Source organism: Monomorium pharaonis, chromosome 2, assembly GCF_013373865.1.
Source record: "Monomorium pharaonis isolate MP-MQ-018 chromosome 2, ASM1337386v2, whole genome shotgun sequence".
Taxonomy (NCBI): Eukaryota; Metazoa; Arthropoda; class Insecta; order Hymenoptera; family Formicidae; genus Monomorium; species Monomorium pharaonis.
This window is the reverse complement of record NC_050468.1, coordinates 29,411,346-29,431,239: the sequence shown is the minus strand read 5'-3', so window position 1 is coordinate 29,431,239 and position 19,894 is coordinate 29,411,346. Positions and strand designations below refer to the sequence as shown.

Genomic DNA, 19,894 nt, shown 5'->3' with positions numbered 1-19,894 from the left:
TTCGTTTACTTTGGCACAAAGGAACAACATATATCATCTTGACCTTGTTCTCTCTCTCTCTCTCGTTCGCTCGTTCTTTGACCACGTTTAGACGGCCTTATTCTTTTTTTCAAATGATATATATAGGGTGTTCCAGAATCTTCAGCCTTCATCTCAATGAAAACTGAAGGAGAATTCCTTGATTATTTGGAGTAGAAGGTTGATTGTATCGATTGACCATTTAAAGTTTGCTCTTCAATGCTAAAAACATTTTCTTTAATAAAAATTCTTTCAGTTCCGTATTATTTCTTCCTTAATTATCTTCTCATTTGTAAATCTCAATAACTAAAATTCTATTACAGCAAGATCTGGAACTAAAAGAAGTAAAAATTCGTCGCCTATTCTTAAAGTTTGACGAAAAGGCTGCTGGTTTTTCATAATTGTTTAAATTTCGAAAAATATTTTTTATTCTTACTAAATGCTGACCTTAAATTACATAAAGAATTTTTAATTCACTGCAATTTATCACGTATTAAGTACATCACAATGCGTTTGTAAATCGGATGTCTCGTGACAAATTACAGTTACAAATTCTTAATGCAATTTAAAGTTTTATTTAACCATCAATTCTTTCTTGTAAAAAGTATATAAATAAATCTTATGCGGTATTTTTGATTTTCATTGAAACTTTCACTAAAAATAAACGGAGGCCTCAAGTAAGTATAGGTAGTAATGATGTAAGACCGTGGATTTATTTTGAACAGCGAATCGCCGGCCGAAATACGAATAAATTCGTCGTTTGTAAATTCGATAATCGTATCGACAGTAAAGAAATTTAAAGGATATCAATTGGAGTTTATCGATTGTTATTTCTTCCTCCTACTTAAATGTTAAGACAAAATGCAGAAATGTCTGCGTTTCGACTCGTTATTGACATACATATCGTTAATGAGATGCGCGTCACGATAAAGTCGAAGTAAAAATAAAAAAATTAAATTAAAAATTTATATTTTATTATTACATTTACTGTCTCGAGTTTATATAAAATATATTATATATTCTACGGAAGGATTAAGATGAAGATCGATATCAGTATAAACTCAGCTAATTTAATTTCCGATTGTTAATTAACAAAAAAAAGCCTATGTCATGTCATTGCATATTTGTCGTCGCAAATACGAGCTCAGCGAAATTGTATTCGGTTTTATTACTGGAATGACGAACTAGATTTCAACCCGACATAAGTTATCTATTAACGAGTTGCAAATTAATGAGAATTAATTTTGTTTATTTATTCCGATAAATTCGGGTTTTCATGAAGATATCAGAAAATAAAGCTTAATTAATCGAGTTTAGTGATATCGTATTCTGTCACGAATAGACATTAAAATTGATCTTGACTCAAACGTCATGACTTAGAAATGTGAATTCAACAATTTACTGATTTCGAAATTCTTATATAGTTTCATAATTTTATATAGTTTTAATAATATCTTATATGTTAATATCCTAATAACATTAGTTATTCTTCTGTTGTGTCATAGAATCATTAACTATAACAAGACGCTTTTTGATTAATTTAGACAATTAAAATTTTATAAATTAATTTTTAATTTGTTATAAAATAAAATATAATAATTGATGCTAAGACTGAATCTATATTGTCGGCAAGTTTATAACAGAACAGATATAGTATCTTTTAAAACATACTTAACGATTATCAAGATACAAAGAATAAAAATCTCGGATATCTAACGTGGATAATAAACTTTTCCTTTTTTCATTAAAGAAAATAAAAATAAAATTAAGCTTTAATTTCTCCTTTATCTATATTAACACTATATATGAGTTTTTATTTTTACTTTTCTGTTGTTCCTAAGCTAAAAATTGGATTTTGCTCCAATATTTTCCTAAATATTATTACTCATATTTTGCACATACACATACACGCGTGTGTATATAACATCTAAAAATGTGTTTACAATATATTAAACTCAAATGGATTTGCTTACATGACTGCAGATCGGTTATCTGGCTTGTGAGAGAAGTTTTATTTTTTTGTTATTTTAAGAAAAATATATTCTTTTTATTGAAAAAAATATAATATAAAAATATATTAAATACAATAACAAGTCTATTTGGTTTCGAGAAGCTTCTGAACTTTTTTTCTGAGATCTATAACAAAACGAACTACATTATTTTGTTAACCTCATTTAGATTCTTAAAGATAGAAGGAACATAAAATTCTTAATTATATCTTATGACAACTTAAAAAAAGTCAGTCTTCAAAAAACGTAATGCTATTTAAATATGAAAAATATATAAAATATAAGCAAAAAGAAAATAAGCAAAATTTAAGTATTTTAAATTGAACTTATTCAAGTATTAACTTATAACTAAATTTAATAATAAAACTAAACTTAATTAAAAATATCAAAATTAAATTAAATTTTTATCATTTGATAAAATTTTTCCTTAAGTTCATCATATACATATCTTTTCCAATAAATCAATAAATCTTACAAATCCTGTAGTTTGATGATTTCTCCATTTTCATATACATTTTCTTCAACAAATCTCTTGCTGATCCTGATTTGAGAGCAAAATGTTTTTATATTCAATTTTTGAAGCTTATCTAAGGTTGTTTGATCCCAGTTGAGAATTACAGATTGTATTTGAGCAGTGCATAGGATGTAATCCAGTAAGAGTTTGTTTGAAGATGGAGGAGTGGCAGTAACTATTTTTTCATTTAACTTTTATAATATATAGTTCAGTATATCTCCCAATCATAATTTGTTATCAGTCTTTTTTCATTCTTTCTCTCCTCCAATTGATTTTGGGGTTATAGGCACATTGAGTATTGAAGGACCATGAGATTTTTCAAAAATCTAATTTAGAAAACTTAATTACGGTCGTCTTAATCGTTTCTTGAAGTTTCAAGAAATTGGATGAAACATGGAATACTTGATTCGACAAATTTCAGTGTTTTATCTCGTTGAGCTCTCTCTCCAGCTATTAAAATTTCAACGTTGGCAGTTAGATCAATGAATCTCTCTTCTTACGTATCAACTGCTTCAGAAATGGATCTGATATGCGAAGTCTATTAAAACCATGTATAAATGCAGAAACACTCTCCGGATCGCTGTAAAGGTAAAGAGCGATTTCACGAGCTATTTCATTTAAACCAATTCGGGAGCACATGGTTAAGATGGGTTTAACTCTTTTCCATATCTTTACTGAGTTATCACAACCTATTTCTGTGTGTAGTTTTTCAGCTAGCAACATTAACTTATAAAACTCTTCTGGTTCATTAGATGAGGTTGCTCTATTTAGAACATCTAAGTAGAGTTTGGTTTTAGTTCCAGCTGTAGTGTCTTTGTCTTTATTGCAATACCAAATAACAGATTCAAGTGGAAGAAGTTTGGACAAGAATGAATCTTCAGATGTCGAAGGACCTGAAATATCAAGAATCGAATTTTAGAATTAGCATTCTTCACGATGCTTTTACCTACTTCATATAGTTTGCTGTCAATCCATTCACATATAATATTTTTGCTTTATAATATCAAAAGTTATTGGAACTTAAAAACTGTAACCTCATTTTTTTTTTAAATAATCAGTAACAAAAAATTTTAGTTGTGAATACCAATTAAGTAAATGAATCCAAACAAACTTTTGCACAAATATTTATTAGAGTTTTATTAGTATATGTAAAAAATTTGATTTAATTCGTAATGCTATTTCTCTCTCCATTTGCAAAGTACTATAAAACAAGATTTTACATAAAAATCAAGAGACAAAAATAAAATAACTTTTAAATAAATGTAAGAATTACGCTCTAAAATTTTACAGAAATAATAATAGAACAATCTATAAAACTTTAATGTTTGATAGTACTTAGAAATATGATAAATCTTTAATTCCTAAGGTGCAGATCCTATGCAGCAACTAAAAGTGGTTTCTACACACTTAATATTATCGCTCTATATTATTGATAGTTTAGATTAAGTATATATTTGACATTATCAAAATATTATACAATACTATTGAGTGTCTAAGGACTTATTTTTAATTCTTTAACAATGATATTGTTATATTGTCATTGGGCAAGTATCTTGTATAGTAAAGTTACATAATAACAACATAAAAATACGCTGTCATTAAAAGTTATAAAATAGATCCTTGAATATGGCTTTCCTAAAGCCAGTAGACTGACATTATATTTTTACCTTTAGGGAAGAGAGAAGATCTAAAGATCTGATTGCATTACCTTCGAACAAATCTCCTTCGGAAGGAGACAAAGAGCCTCCATCAGCCGACGAAGTTAACGAGTCTTTCTCGTGCAAATCCATTATTAAAAATGTGAGCTTTTTTTAAATAATTTATTTCTCTGACAAGCACTTGAAAGTTCTTCAACATTTCTGAGGCGTAATTACGGACGAGTGGCGCCCACCGACAAGACACTTCCGAAACTGCTCGAACCGCTGCCCCGTTGCCGCGTCGATAAGTCAGTGATCTAACCGGCAAGCTAAAACGTAGCGGTACCGAGAGCCGCGCACGACCACTAGCTGTGTGTAACCGGACGTGTAGGATTTTTTATCGTGATGAGTGCGACGTGGCCATGTGGTTTCAGTCGCGCGTAAGATAAGGAAATAGGTCCATGAAAATTCACGCGATTTCGGACACCGAAGTGTGCCGGTCGACGACGACGACGAGCAAGTTATGAACACGCTGTGCCTCGGTCGAGAAACAAGTCGAATCCTGTTCTACTAGAGTTGCGGATGACACGACGACTGCCGTGAGAATGATGCGGTTGTCGACGGTGAACGACCGGGACCTTCCGGCGATTCGCCTGCTCTTCCTCTTCTTCCTGCTCGGCGTTCCCGGCTTCCACTGTCTCGAGGTAATATACGCAATCAACGCGGGTGGCGACTCGCACACGGACAGCTATGGGATACACTACGCCAGGGACCCGCTCATGGGTGGTAAGGTCGGCACGGCCTCAGACTATGGGAAGCAGCTGATCATCGGGCGCGTCAACAACGTGGACCAGATACTCTATCAGACCGAGCGCTACCATCACAACACCTTTGGATACGACATCCCGATCAGCCAGGATGGGAACTACGTCATGATACTCAAGTTCTGCGAGGTGTACTTCAACTCGCCGAACATGAAGGTGATGATCGTTTTTTGCGAAATAGATTTATCTCATTGAAAACTGTTACTTCTGTTAAATACATCAGATGTAATTCTATTCCAGGTCTTTGACGTTGTCCTGAACGGTGATCATACTGTTGTCACTGATTTGGATATCTTCGAGAGGGTTGGTCGAGGTGTGGCACATGACGAATACGTTCCGTTCAGGGTGCAGGGTGGAAAATTGATATACAACGATGAGGAATCAGATATTCTTGCGGGGAAGATAAGAGTAGAATTTATAAAAGTAATTAATTAATATATTTTGTGATATACAAGGTCATTTCTTTGAGTGAATACAAAAAATTGAAGGAGATATTTCATGGTTTATTTTTAGGAAAAAAGAGTCCTATGAACACCAAAAGCTGGAAAATAGTTTAGAGATATTTAATTTAATGTGTGGTGTTAAGAATTATTTTCTAGTACACATAAAATATTTTTCCACTAATAATCATATTATTTTGAAAACTATGCAGTTTGGGACATGTTCATAGGATTTTTTCTTCCTAAAATAAACCAAAGAATGTCAGATTCTATTCTCAATATTCCATATTGTAATTGCAGAAGTTTTAAAATTTTGCTATTATATATCACAATAAAATCATAAAGTTTGTATTCTCATTTTGTTCGATTTCGATTTCTCAAAGATCATTTTGTATCAAATATGTAACTTTACTAATTTTAATTTACTAATTTGAATTTTAAATTTTATAATTTCTGCATAAGCTACATAAGTATTAAGAACTTCAGAGTCTGTATTTACTTTTTAGAATAACTTTTCAAGCAATCTGCCAATTTATTACATTAATTATATTAATTTTGTTCTAATTTTACAGGGTTATAGGGACAATCCGAAAATAAATGGTATAGCAGTTGTGAAAGGTGTTTTGGATGGTTTGTATATTTTTATTTTACTGTTGAATTTTTTTGCAATTAAAATATTCACGTAAATATTATATTTCTTAGATGTACCGCAATTGGGACCGATACCGCCCGATCCGGAGGATTATCACGGTATACAAGAAGAGGAGGAGGAGACCACCGTACGTAGCAGACATACAAGTGGGCCGAGAACACCCGACCCATACTTGATAGACGATTCGTCTATAATGTTACCTGTTTTTGTAGCCATCGGCGCTTTTATCCCATTATTGTTCTGTTTATGTAAATTATAAGCGAACACGCGCATAGAAATGCCTTGTACTTAACGGTAACAGTGTTCCCGATTATTTAGGCTCGCTCAATCCATGAGAGGACGTCTAAATAGTGTAAATAAATAATCATTTATCTATGCTCCTCTGCATTGCCAGATTTAGTGTGTGTATGTGAGAATATTTATTATTAATAATTTATAAATGTAGATATTATTTGGGATGTGCTTTCCGCATGTTTACTTGAATATTGATTTTTGGAATATTTTATAAGCGTTAATTTTTTTCGAAAAAATTAATATAATTTTGTTCATGACATTTAATATCTAATTATTTTATAATTAAGTCTAAATCATTACTTAAGATTACTAATTCTTAAGCTAATTTTGAAAATTAAAGTGATAATTTTTAAAATCTACTTAATATAATAAAATTAATTTGTTTTATTTAAACCGCTAACATATTTCAATTTATAAAAATCCTTGAATTTTTTATCCACATAAATTAAATTAATGTATGGATATTACATTATATAGTTGCTCTAAGAATGAAAGTGTAAAGAATTCGAAATACCTGATGTAAAAGTGCTTAAAAATCTCCAATCTCTTTATTTTAGTAACAATATTTTAACAAATTTATAATCGATTCTTAAGGAATATTTTGAATTTAGAAAAGTTATATATCTTAATATATATCTTAAATTTCTTGGTAATTAAATCACTATTAAAATTCAAAAAAGTATCCATGTTAATCAGCTTGAGCGTAATAAAACGTTATCATTTAATTGTAAAATAATTTTTATGTTTACAAATTTATTTTCAGTTTCACCGTCCTTTTAATTAAAAAATTAATTCAATGTATATTCTGATTAAATGAGTCAATTAAAAAAAATGTCTTATTGAAGTGTGAGATGTGTGTGTGTGTGTGTGTGTGTGTGTGTGTGTGTGTGTGTGTGTGTGTGTGTAGATTTTGGGGTAATTCTGCATATACACCTGTATTTTACATACCAGATAAATATCTAAATATATAAAAGTTAAATATATATACATATATATTGATTGATTCTAGAAATCAATGTGTAGAAAACTTTCAAGGGATATATGACAATTTGTGCTGAAAATTTTTTATTGCTTTGTATTTTAAAATCTTATATCCTATAGTGTTCGTAATTTATCAAACATTATGTCACGTTTTCTCTTACACAACCTGATTTCGAAAAATTTGAACATCGATATGGCATTTATTATATAATTTATAATATGAAGTAAGCTTTTAGTTTATATTTATCGAGATATGTTATCGAGATGCCCGGGAAAAAGTTTCATATATAAATATATATAAAATATGTCTTTATGTTTATATTACTTTCCTTTTTTTTGTAAAATTTCTGTTTGATATGAAAAAATAATAGTCATATCGAGAAGATAGAAACTAATTAAAAAAATAATTTTTGCATTGCTTCTTTTAAAAAAGTTAAGTATGAAAAATTGTCCATATTCCAGAATATATATGGTTATATTATATGAACAATTTTTCATACTTAGCTTTTTTAAAAGAAGCAATTTAAAAATTATTTTTTTAATTAGTTTCAATCTTTTCGGTATGACTTATTGTTTCATGTCAAACAGAAATTTTACGAAAGAAAGGAAACTAATATAAACATATATGGGCATTTTATATATATTTATATGTTTTTATACGAAACATTTTTTTCCAGGTGGATATTTGAAAACAGATAAAAGTCTTATAGTCCATTAAATATCAAAGTATGTTGATTCATAATATGATCAATCTTGTACATTGGAATAAATAAAACTGTTATTATGATAAGACGATCCTTCGTATTATTTTTCCCTGTTTTCGTATGAAAATAACTCTAATCGCATTTATCGAACTGTTATTTTGTATATCGTGCACATTATATAATACAGACACACTTTATCGTCCTATACTGTCAAATAGATAATTCGACAAGAACGAATCTTATCTCAATATCGATTCATACTTTTTTTCCTTGAAAAAAAGGAAAATGCTTACATATTGTTATTTATACTCTCGCTACTTTTTAAACTTTCAGGATCTAATGTTGGTTATAGAATCTATGAAATAATGTTCTTGTAACGCGTACTTTTTAGTTTTAAATATTAATCATGAACTAGAAAACAATATACATAAAATAATTCAAAAATTTTTTTAATTAATAAAATTTATAGATGCATTTCATCAATATTTATTTAATTAAATTTATAAATTTATTTTTCTCTTTACTTCTTTTATGTATACATATTTATTTTCTACTATTTACAAATTATCTTGTTATATAATTCTATTACTTAACTATAAATTTATCATCCGTGATTTTAAAGGAATTTTAGTTTAAAAGTGCAAAAGGTTGCTCTATTTTTGGAATTTTTGTGTAGAAGAATATATGCAGCAGTTTTTTTAAAGTTCCAAAAATAGAAAAACCTTTTGGACTTTTAAACTAGAATATAAAAACACATCTACTTGTATGTACATATCTACAAATTGTTATACGATTAAATGTTTATTATCTAATTTTAGAAATAAACACATTCTTCAAGTCGACTGACATGATTTTGAAGCTATCAACTTCAATTTGTAAAATATATATCTGTTTATTTAAATATATCTGTTTTATTATATATAAATTAGGATTATTGTGATATAACAATTATGTTACATAACTATTTGTATTTGTAGATTACTATTTTTTCATACATGTTAAATTTAATCGATTTTGTTAAATAAATTTACTTTTTATACTTATTTTTTTTAACCGTGCATTTTTATAATTTGCAATATTTTTCATTTAGTTCTAGTTCATACGATAAACATGTATTTTACACATACTCTAAAAGTCAAAATAGCTTTAGTAGTTTCAGTAGTTTCTGAACTCGTTGAAATCGTGTCAGCCGACTTGAAAAATGTGTTCCGTTTTTAAATTTAAATAACGTAAAAACTAATAAATATTTAGTCATATGAAAATTTCTAGATATTTACTAAACACGTACAAGTAAATATGTAAAAACAGCGTACGTGCAACAGTTTTCTAAACAAAAAAACTTTTTTGCTCTCTTGATTGGAACAGTCAATCCCCTCGATGAAATTCTCGCCGACAAATTCTCGCTTGTTTGGTATTTTCTGATCGCCAATAACTACAGCTCGTGCAACTATTTTACAGCGTCGAGAACACAGATTTCTATAATAGGTATACTTATATAATATACTATATATAGTATATTATAGAAGTCTGTGGGCGAGAAGGAAAAGAATGAAGAGGAGGCGGAATCGCCAAACTTGAGCCGGGTATAAGATCGCCGAAGGAGTCGCTCGGCGACGATCGATCGCGCGCGATTGTTCGTAAACCGAACTGGCAAACGGGATACGTAGTATATACGTACGTAGGTATAATAAATTCAATTGGCCGTCCTGCAACGTAAAGAATCTACGTACGTTCTTAATGGGAACGAGCTCATTCATTCCCTGTGAGACGGACAGGACGTCACGTGACGACGGACGGCGCGTCGTCCTCGCATCGCGTCGTCGTCGTCGTCGTCGAAGTCTTTGATGTGCGCTCTCATCGCCGGCAATTAGCTGTCAATTCAAGCGACCGTACTCGGTGGTTTCGGTACCAATGACGGGCCGGGACGGGCGACTCTCCTCCAGCCCCTATCCTCTCCTTGCCCTTGAAGAGAGAAGAGAGAAAGAGAGCGGCCAAGTGCTTACTTGTAATGCCTCTTATCCGTATCAGCAGACTGACGTGATGCATCGGAGATCAAACGTTCTTGCACGTAGTGCAGTTTAAGCTCCTATCGACATTTCGGCAAGATTTTGAATAACAATGTTTTTTTTTCGATTGAAGATAAAATCTCTCGTCGGGCGTGGAGAGCCCGGCGAGAGTTATAGGGAGCGAGGGAAGAGAGAAGTAATATGAAAGATTAATATTTTCTTGGAGACGAATTATCTCCATTGATAGAAGTATTCTTTTCCTTTCCTTAAATAAAACCGTTGCAACATATTCTATTCGCGTTTACACATCTACTTGTTTGTAATAAGTTATGTATTTAGTAAATATCTACAAATATTCATATTTTTAAATTGAAATTTTTTGTATTTTAATATAAAATATCCATTAAAAAAATGGACATTTCTTTTAATTCCAAAAACCGCTAACTTTAATTGATCCGATTTTGGTAGTTTGTGAAAAAATCGCGCATTCTGCATTACTTACATTTTTTATTTGTTACAACAATGACATAACTCGAGAAACAAAGTTCATCAGTTTGAACATCATTAAAATTTTACAATACAATTTTTAAATATGTTATAAAAAAATAAAAGCGAGTTTATGTAATAGGATATGTTACATATTCTATATAAACTTACTAAGGGAATGAAACGAATCGTTGACGCAGTGTACATAAAGTACGCAACCGTTTCAACTCACATTTCGAATCTGCTTCAGTGTAAACTATAAAAACGCAAGATTGCTGTAGTTACGTCATTTTTTTAAAGTATAAAAGCGGATGTAAAAAATGTAAAAGCTCTAACTCATGTCAATCAAGAAACAATAACGACCATTAAAATAATAAGAGAAGATAAAATGTCCGTTACAATCAGACATGTGACTTTGTTAGTGTCAAACAACGAAATTTTATTTATGTCATTGTTGTAACAAATAAATGATCGAAATAAAGATTTTGTATTATTATTAAGATTAAAAATGAGGGCTGTTATTTTTGACAACTTTGAATGTTCAAAAGAATTTGAATTTTTAAACCTTTGAAATTAACTTTGAAAGTGTGAAGCCTCGAATTTTTTCAAAATTTCAAATATTCAAAGTTGTCAAAAGTAACAACTTTTATTTTTGTTCATAACCTTTTGTTGAAGAAAATTGTTTTATTTCTATTTTTTTTTGTAAAACTTTTTCATAGAATCTTTATGCAAATTGGAATTACTTCAGAAACTGAGAAAATCTACATCTTTTCTTAAAATTTTGTATAACTTTCAAAATTTTTATGTATGATTTAAAAAATTTTTTCGGATTTTAATACAAATCTTAAAAAACTTTAGAATTTATGTCTAAATTTAAAGAAAAAAATGTAGATTTTTTAGTTTATGAAAAAAATTTTAATTCGTATAGAAATTTTGAAAAAAGTGTCACCAAGATTATAGTCAAGAAATTCCGAAAAATCCGGAAAATAAATTGACCTTGGTTAATTAAAATTTGGTTAAAGAAATGTCGAAATTGGATTTAAAATAAAAACGCTTCGTGCAATCGTACAACGAATTATTTTGAACAGTATTTCCGCTCGCATACGAATCTCTCGTTATTAATTGCAATAAGATGACGCATTTTTCTTTGATTAACGGAAACGACGATATCTCTTGCGACAACAATTATTAATGATTAACGAGCGATGTGAACATTGACCTTCGTCTAGCGGCCGTGAAACGCGGAGCGATTCACTTGCTGGAGCTAGCGTTCTCTTGCTTCACGATGGCCGAGTATATGAGTACATACGTGCACATTATGTGTCTCGATTATCCGTATCTATTTGGAAAATTTAGATGAGAATGCAAAGAGAGAATCCTCATCCATCCATCCATCATTTCGCGCGTAATCAGGGTCTTAGAATAGAAAAAGAATGTTAATAAACAGGTGACACATCGGTATACGGCTTAACGTGACTCGAGCCACGTATATATGTAACATATGTGACTAATGTTTTTGCATCTAACGTGATCGACGTTTCGTCTCAAGTGTTATTTAAATTACGAACGGTCCGTGCGGCCGGCCCATCGTCCATCGATAAGCTCACCTGTCATTTAACTTTGTCCTCTGCGCGCGATAAGCGGCGCGAATATGTTTGCGCGTTTAAAGTAAAAGGCTCCACTCTCGAAGCGAAAGATACGCGATAAAGAGGTTATCGATAACAGGGCGTAAAAATTAAATTGAAGTATACGGCGACGTATCTAATTCAATTGATGGCTATCAGCCAAATCGAAATTTGAACCTCAAATTTGAAACTTGGAACTCGCCGATTCATTTTCTGCGATCGCAAATATTGATTTATTTCTATCGGTGACGGATCCTCTTGTCTTCTCACTTGGAATTATGTTGTATTAACAGCATTAGCTAACAGTAGTGTAATTGAAAGTAAACTTATTAATTCAATAGCAAAATTAATGAAGCAAATAACATTTTGTTAGAAGAGGAGAATATTTGTTTTATTAAAATATTAGATTAATAAGATTATTTTTATAAATCAGAATTGAGTTTTTATTTTTATATTTAAACTTCTTGGAACGTTGACGATTATATTACTTTTAACGATTGCTTTATTAATTCGATACATATTAGATTGACAGTAATGTTTAAAAAACACGAGAGAGAAAAACGATGCTATAATTTTTCTCTTTCGCTGCTGACATGATAATCGCATGTATTTTCCTTTTAGTTTTCTAATAAAACGAAAGCTATATGTAAAAAAAAGTCCAACTCTTCTCCTTTAGAAATAATATTGCAAGTATAATGTAAATAATTTTTAAAAAATAATATAGAGATTTCTAAATGATCATCAATTAATTTTTGTTTAAAGTATTTAATTCCACAAATGAAGGACATCTAGCAATTTTAATATAAGATGAGCAACAAAATTGACCCTGCGCCACGTCGCAGGAGAGAACGCTTCTAAGACATTAAGAAAGGCATTAAAATTCACTGTGAGCTATTGCAGGATGCTGGTCGCGGGCAGACCATAGCGGAGAGAAACGCAAATAAATGCAGCTCTCTCTTTTCCGCCCTCTCTCGCGCGCACGGCGGTGGGTTGTACATCAGCGACACCGACGATAAACCGACAAGCCAAGAGGAGAGACCGGCCGATCTCTATCAGCAGCCCGCCGACAACGATAATCCGTCGAACACTTTGTCTGAAATCATCGCAGATTGGCTGGTAGCGGTTGCCTCCCCCTTTCTCTCTCGTGCGCGCGAGAGACTGGCGAGATCCCTTAACGAAATCCCCCCCGGATATCGTTATTATAAAAGCCGGCGCGCCCCGGCGTGTCATTCGTCTTTCCTCGGCAGTGATTCGCAGGTCCTGACTCGACATCCACACACACCACAGTCATCATGATGCAGATTGTCGGCAAGTACCAATACGTGTCCAGCGAGAACTTTGAGGATTACATCAAGAGCCTGGGCAAGGGCGACCTCGCCGACGCGTTCCTACAGTCCACGCCGATGGTGGAGATCCAGCAGAACGGCGATCACTACATGGTCACAGTCACCAGCCATGGCAAGACCGTCACCGCTACCTTCAAGCTCGGAGAGATGTACGACGAGACGCTTCCATCCCAGGGCCTCGTCTTCAAGGTGGGTCGTCACCGTGAGAAAGAGTGGGCAGTCGCCTCGATCGCGCATATTGAACCGGAGAAGTCTTACGTTACGTCATACGAATGAACAAGTCAAAATTAATGCGACCGGAAATTACTATCCGACATTGAATGCAGTGACTCTAAAGCTATCGCTGCTCGGAGAATTTTTTTCCTTCGCAGCCTTTGGACAAAAAAAAAAACAAAAAAAAAAAAAAAAAAACTCCGATTCAATATATTCTCTGAGAAGGGATAACATTAGATGGACCACTCTTTCTGTGCGTGTAAAAAATGATTAGACAAAACTAATTGGATTAGATTAATTGTCGCAACACTGATGCTTCGCATTTCATTTGCAAAACTCACGCTGATCTGCGCGCTAAATGACGGAAGTGATTACTTTTTTTGCATTTTCTTCCGCACGAAAGCACACCTGATAACGAAAAGTACAAAGATCAAGGAGTTTCAATACAGAAATGATGCATCTCGCATTCTAATCTCACGTCATTGTCACGATTGCTGCTGTTTTTACAGTATAATCATTACAATCGTTACATATTCATTTTATATCGCAGAGCATGACCACGAAAGAGGGTAACGGCTTCAGAACGGAGACCACCTTATCCGCGGACCTCAAAGCAATTCGAGTTTACGAATTCACAGACACTGAAATGCATGTGGTAAGTGCGATTCTGACATAAATAATAAGAGATGTGCAAATAGAATAGAATTTCATTTCTTTCTTCGAGATCAAATTTGTCGAATCAACAAAACTCTTAACTCAAATCGAATCTAAACGTAATTTTTAATTAACATAATTATTTTTGTAAATTTTAATATATAGATAATAGATTTTTATCAAAAAAATAATATTAATTATATGATATAAAGTAACTTTAAACAAGATCAATTTTAAAAAGAAAATTTTATGTTAAAAATTACTATGTGTAGTAGTCATGACCATGAGAAGAAATTTCAGATTTATACAAGCAAATACTATGTATGACAATTTGATGAAAAATATAGTAAAAATTTTCATAATTTTTCCCTTACTCCACATTTACTATAGTAATTTTTACTATAAAATTTTCTCCATGTAAAAATTCAAATCTCGAGAAGCTTCCCTAGTTTGCATATCTCTAATAAACAACAATATTACATGATATAAATAATTTTGTATAACCAACAATGATGCAATATGACAAAGTGCGTGCAAAGACGTTATGCATTTCTTCTTTTTCGTTTCAGCACCTGTCCTCCAACAAGAGCGACGTTACAGCTAAGCGTACATACAAAAGACTGTAAAGCCGGTTCCTAATTTAACTAGCACTACATAAAATTACACTTCATTAAAGAGATTGAAATGTATAAAGATGCCTCTTTTCTTTTGTCCACTACTCCATTTCCTTAAAATTTCCGAATTGTGAGACGACAGAAGACGACGAGATTGTCGACGAGACGGGAATACGGCGGGATATAATGCTAAATAACATTGTTCAAACGTAATATTTATTTATTCAATTATGAATTCTAAGAAAAAAAAAAGGATAAAATAGTGACAAATACGCGTACACAAGAAAATCGGAATAACATTCATACGAAACGCGCATGTAAAACGCTAAGCTATGTCCTTGATACAAAGCCGTATTTTAATGCATATCATATCGAATATTGTGCGTGTGTACAGATCGGCGTCGCGAGTCCTCACGCACAGGAGACTCGCCTCTCGCATGTAACGTATTCATCTTAAAAAGAATCTTCTTTTTTTAAATCCTTGATCTCCCCGTGCTAGCGGGAACGCTCGTTTAGCGCATTTAAAAACCATCGCATCGGTATGTCTCGGTTCTCATAAAATCAGACGAAAAAAATATTTCACGATTGAAGGGTCAAGCGGAATAAAAAAAAAGGAAATTGCTTCCGACCGAAGTTTCAAACATCGTGTCAAACGTCGGTTCGAGCGCGTGCTTTTAAAAACGAAGGAATCGAACGTAATAGAAAAAAAGTGAAATTTGTGCGATGTATAAAAGTTTCAAACACACGCGCACGCGACGTTCACCAATGTTGATTGCGTCGAAAAACGGATAGAGCAGAATCCAAACGTTTGGTAATAAGTATCTTACACTTTCAACAATACCGATCAGCAATATTGACAATATACATCGATATTTTTTCACCCGAGGTTATTTCTGTGATTATGGTCCATATATATCCATATACTATAATGAGGAAAATATTGACGTGTTCTTCTCACACATAATCAATATTAATTATTAATATCCATACCACACAGCGATATTGATGCTTGAGAATCAAGAAAATCTGATTTATTTGATATTCTACAACTACATCAATATTAATTATACAATAATATTGTCAAAATTTGTTGGTACTGACACAGTATTGACAGTGCAAGACCTCTTGCAAGAGAAAATAAAAAAAAGAAACATCTGTCGAAAGACAATATACTTTTCTAATTCCTTTTGAATCTTCTCTTTCTCAACTGAACTTTTGGATTCCGTTCCTTTTCTCTCTCTCTCTCTCTCTCTCTGTTCATATACACATATAAACTTCTGGCTTCTCTTGTGTGTTATTCGAATTTATTTAATAGTACTGTAAAGATATCACATTAAACCATTAAGGGTGCTGTACACATAGATTAGGTAGTTTATATTATCATGATTACGAGTCAATATATATCTCGCAATGAATTCAACTTCAAAAATAGGAACAAACAAGAATAAATATACGCTTTTCCTCTCCTTCTCTTTTGCTTTCCCTTTTTTGTCGATCGAGTAAAATTGTGTCGCGAGTAACCTTTATCAATTAATAATGCGCATATAAAATTAAAAAATTGTAAAAAATCCACATATTTTATCGAGTTCCGTTAAAGATTAAAGATTAACGTACTGCCGTATCAGAATTGAAAGTCCATTTTCAGGCCGTCACGAGCATCATCTGAATCCTTTCTTTCTCTCTCAGACAATCTCAGACGGGCTCACGAATCAGTTGAAAATAATGACGCATGAGAACGCATTCGAATTATATATTTACATAACAAGACTATCGATCCTCATAACGATAAGGCAGCAATTGTCGAAAGCAATGTTTAGGGTATGCCTCGCTCTCTCCTTAGATAGACGAACATATCCGTCACATTCATGTAAGAACAATAAAAAAATTTTTTCAGTTTGACATTACATGTATAATAACTCCCTAAACACTATTCTCCGGATGTTCCGGCGCGGGGATCGCGTGTTTCTGTCCATTAAACAATAATAAGAAGGAGAAACCTATGTGTGCGTGTGTTGATTCACGTAAAAACCCGCGATGTATAATCGACGTGTATAATCCCTAGGCCGACGTGTGCGTCTGTGGTCGCGAAACGACGGACACAGTTCGCAGCTTACCCCGATCGACCGTTCAATCAGCAGCGATCAGCTGATTATCGGTCGGTACGTTCACCGGCGACGCGTCCTTCCGCGGCACGTCGTCCTCCGGCTTGCTCGTTACTGTTATGACGTCTGTTTTAGTCACGTTCTCCTTGGGAATTCCATTTTGCAGTACCTTACTCTCAGTCGAGGATATTCGCTTCGTCGCGCTGGAGGTTTTCGTCACGGTCTTCGATGTCGGAGTCGTAGTCGTAGTCTTCTTCGTTGGCGAAATCGCGTTCCCGGTCGATGTTTTTCCAGACAATGTACGTGTTGTTCTCGTAACGCCAGTGGCTGTGCCGGTGGAAGTACGACCAGTAGAAGTCTTGGTTGCTGATGCTCCAGAACGGGAGATTTGCTTGTTAACCGTCTCTTTGCTCTGCTTGTCGATCAACGGCGACTTGCCGGTCGTAGTCGTGATCGTTTTACTGACGCTTTCACGCGACTTGGCTGTGCCACCGGAAGCCGGCGCCGTTCTGGGTCTTGGCGTGCTGTTGGTAACGGTCGTCGACTGTTTCGACGTCGTTGATGTGGTGGTCTTAGCAGCAGAGGTCGCGGACGCGGGTCTCGATTTCAATGTTACGCTGGCTGTCGACGTTTTCGTAGTCGTTGATGTAGTCGTTTTGAGTAGAGTGGTCTTTGCGGTTATGCCAGTGGTCGTTCTGAGAGCGGAGCTCGTTGGTTTCGCGCTAGTGGGTCTAGTGATGGATTTCGTGTCGCCGCTCATCGTCGACTTCTTTTCAACTGCTGCTGCGCTGTTCACCTTTGATGAAGTAGTAGTTTTTGGTTTCATACTAGAGGTTACACGTGGAGAAGAACTAGTTCTCGTTGCTGTTGTCGTGACCTTGGTAGTCATCGCCTTTGTGGTTTTACCGCTGGCATTCGAGACTGTCGTTTTGATTGGTCCGTCCAGTTGCTTAGGACGAGTCGCGGTACTCGTGGTAGGTTTCTTCGCAGCTAATTGTGCTGGTGACGATGCCGGAGTTGTTCGCATAATTGCTTTCGAGGGCGAAGTTGGCGTGGTGGATTTCGTTGCCGTTTTCGTTAACGCTGTTGTCGCTTTCGTCGTCGTAGCTTTCGTAGTTGGACGCTTCGCGCTCGTCGTTTTCGCCTTGATAACAGCGGCCGCTGCCGTTGCAACGACAGCGGCTCCGACTGTTGCTTCCACGACTCCAGCGAGTTCTTCTTTCGATTTGTCTAACGTTACGATATCATTTGGTTCTGTAGTTTTTTGTGGTTCAATCTCCTGCTCTTTCGGAAGAGTAATTTCAGAAATGACTTTTTCCTCGATCACTTGATCAACGTTAGTTGGTATAAATTCCGCAGCTTTTTTCTCTGTTTGCTCTTGTTCGATGAAATCGATCAGTTTTGTGGTTTCTGTTGGTACGTGTCCCATAAATACTTGATTTTCATGTTGCAGCGCGTCTTCCGCAAAGCTAGATTTTTGCAGCAAACCAGATATATTTAATTCAGTCGTACTGTCTGGTTCGACGTTATTATCTTTATTGTTATCGTCTTTATTCTCAATATACTTTTCAGCTTCTTTTTGTTCTTTACTTTCTTGACTACTTTCGTGTATATTATGATCGAATGTAGCATTTTCAGATTGCTCTATTGATGATTCTGTTTTAAAGAAATCCGTCGAGTCAGTAAATGGGTTCAATTTGTTTTCGATTGAGATATTCGAAGCTTCAATAAAGTTAAAAGTTTTAGGGACACAACCTGTACAACCTACAAAATTTGTCGGTCTGAACACATCATATTCCATAAGTTCTTTTTCATCTTCTTTACTTAATTTTTCCTTCTTTTCATCTGTATCGGAATCCTCTTTCGCATTTTTTTGGGGATGTTCTTCTTCAAAGGCTATTTCGCGAAATATATCAACTGCCTCCTCCTTAGAGACGCTTGTTTTATCATTCTCGAACAATTGCTTACTTACAGAGTTATCGATCGTTGTTTGTGAACAGGTTTCGAGGTTTTGAACATCAACAGGTTCCTCCGTGCAATTCTGTATTTTCAATTTCGTTTCCAAATCTTCTGAAAGGGGTGCGTGCGAGCGATCCTCACTTGCATACGGCTCGGGTGAACGCGGTGGCGTGCTCACTTGTTCGGCACTGTCTGAACTGTCGTCCAACATATGTACGGCATTCAAATCGATATCCTTCTCGAACGCTGCCTTTAAGTTACCTGGAGTGAGCGACATGGCCATGGGATTATCCTTAGTGACAATATCGTCCTCCTCGGAGGAGGATTCCAAGTTGTCATGTGTTTTTTCGTTCCACTGAGACGAGATATCCGCTTGCCACTGTGAGGTAGACATAACATGCATGGAATCATCATCACCTATTTCGGCTTTGGTCGATGAAATTTCGGATGCGTCCATACTCTGCGAACTATTATTCAGATGCAGGTCTGTTGCAGGTTGTTCCTGCGAGAAATCTTCTATCTCCTTCGGCCGATTACACACTTCCTTGTCGAACTCGCTCTCACTCGGTACGGGAATATCATCCATCGTTTGCGTTTGTTTCAGGGGAGAGCCGCTAATAGCAAAATCTTGCAAATAGCATTGGGGTACCTGTGCCGATAACGGTGGTGATAACGGCACGAACTCGGCTGCCTCGGGATTCAATTGGAAATCCATGTTGTCCTGTTGATCCTTATTCTCTTCCTGTACGTCTAGAACAAGCTGATTCTTCTTCGACTCGCTCAATTCCTTTTCGTCGCTTATCTGAAAACACAACA

At 34.2% G+C, this 19,894-nt stretch overlaps 4 protein-coding genes across 7 annotated transcripts in view; 2 read left to right on the top strand and 2 right to left on the bottom strand.

Moving 5' to 3' along the window:
- Nucleotides 1-1,846: 1,846 nt before the first annotated feature.
- LOC105836677 lies at nt 1,847-4,459 on the bottom strand. 2 transcript variants are annotated; one of them, XR_001139086.3, is made up of 3 exons: nt 4,250-4,459; nt 2,503-3,434; nt 1,847-2,154 (listed from the first exon to the last, which is right to left on the bottom strand). XR_001139086.3 is itself a non-coding variant. In XM_012680871.3 (2 exons), exons 1-2 carry the CDS (start codon nt 4,329-4,331, stop codon nt 3,016-3,018), a joined length of 501 nt encoding a protein of 166 aa, XP_012536325.1. In that variant the 5' UTR covers nt 4,332-4,459; the 3' UTR covers nt 2,010-3,015. The 2 variants fall into 2 exon arrangements, 1 of the variants encoding a protein (XP_012536325.1); XM_012680871.3 differs by having other exon boundaries at nt 2,010-3,434.
- An 83-nt stretch (nt 4,460-4,542) lies between these two features.
- LOC105836676 (malectin-A) lies at nt 4,543-8,161 on the top strand. Its single transcript, XM_012680870.3, has 4 exons — nt 4,543-5,158; nt 5,243-5,425; nt 6,015-6,072; nt 6,145-8,161. Exons 1-4 carry the CDS (start codon nt 4,784-4,786, stop codon nt 6,351-6,353), a joined length of 825 nt encoding a protein of 274 aa, XP_012536324.1. The 5' UTR covers nt 4,543-4,783; the 3' UTR covers nt 6,354-8,161.
- Nucleotides 8,162-12,952: 4,791 nt separating this feature from the next.
- LOC105836669 (sodium/calcium exchanger regulatory protein 1) lies at nt 12,953-15,092 on the top strand. The gene is made up of 3 exons (XM_012680861.3): nt 12,953-13,725; nt 14,300-14,404; nt 14,973-15,092. The coding sequence occupies exons 1-3, from the start codon at nt 13,483-13,485 to the stop codon at nt 15,027-15,029; spliced, it is 405 nt and encodes a 134-aa protein (XP_012536315.1). The 5' UTR covers nt 12,953-13,482; the 3' UTR covers nt 15,030-15,092.
- A 1,110-nt stretch (nt 15,093-16,202) lies between these two features.
- Nucleotides 16,203-19,894, bottom strand: part of LOC105836662 (serine-rich adhesin for platelets) — a 65,135-nt gene continuing 61,443 nt past the window's right edge. For all 3 annotated transcript variants that reach the window (XM_012680851.3, XM_012680852.3, XM_036283074.1), the window contains exon 10: nt 16,203-19,880. In XM_012680851.3, the coding sequence (XP_012536305.1) occupies nt 17,145-19,880 (2,736 nt within the window). In that variant the 3' untranslated portion in view covers nt 16,203-17,144. The remainder of the gene's footprint in view (nt 19,881-19,894) is intronic.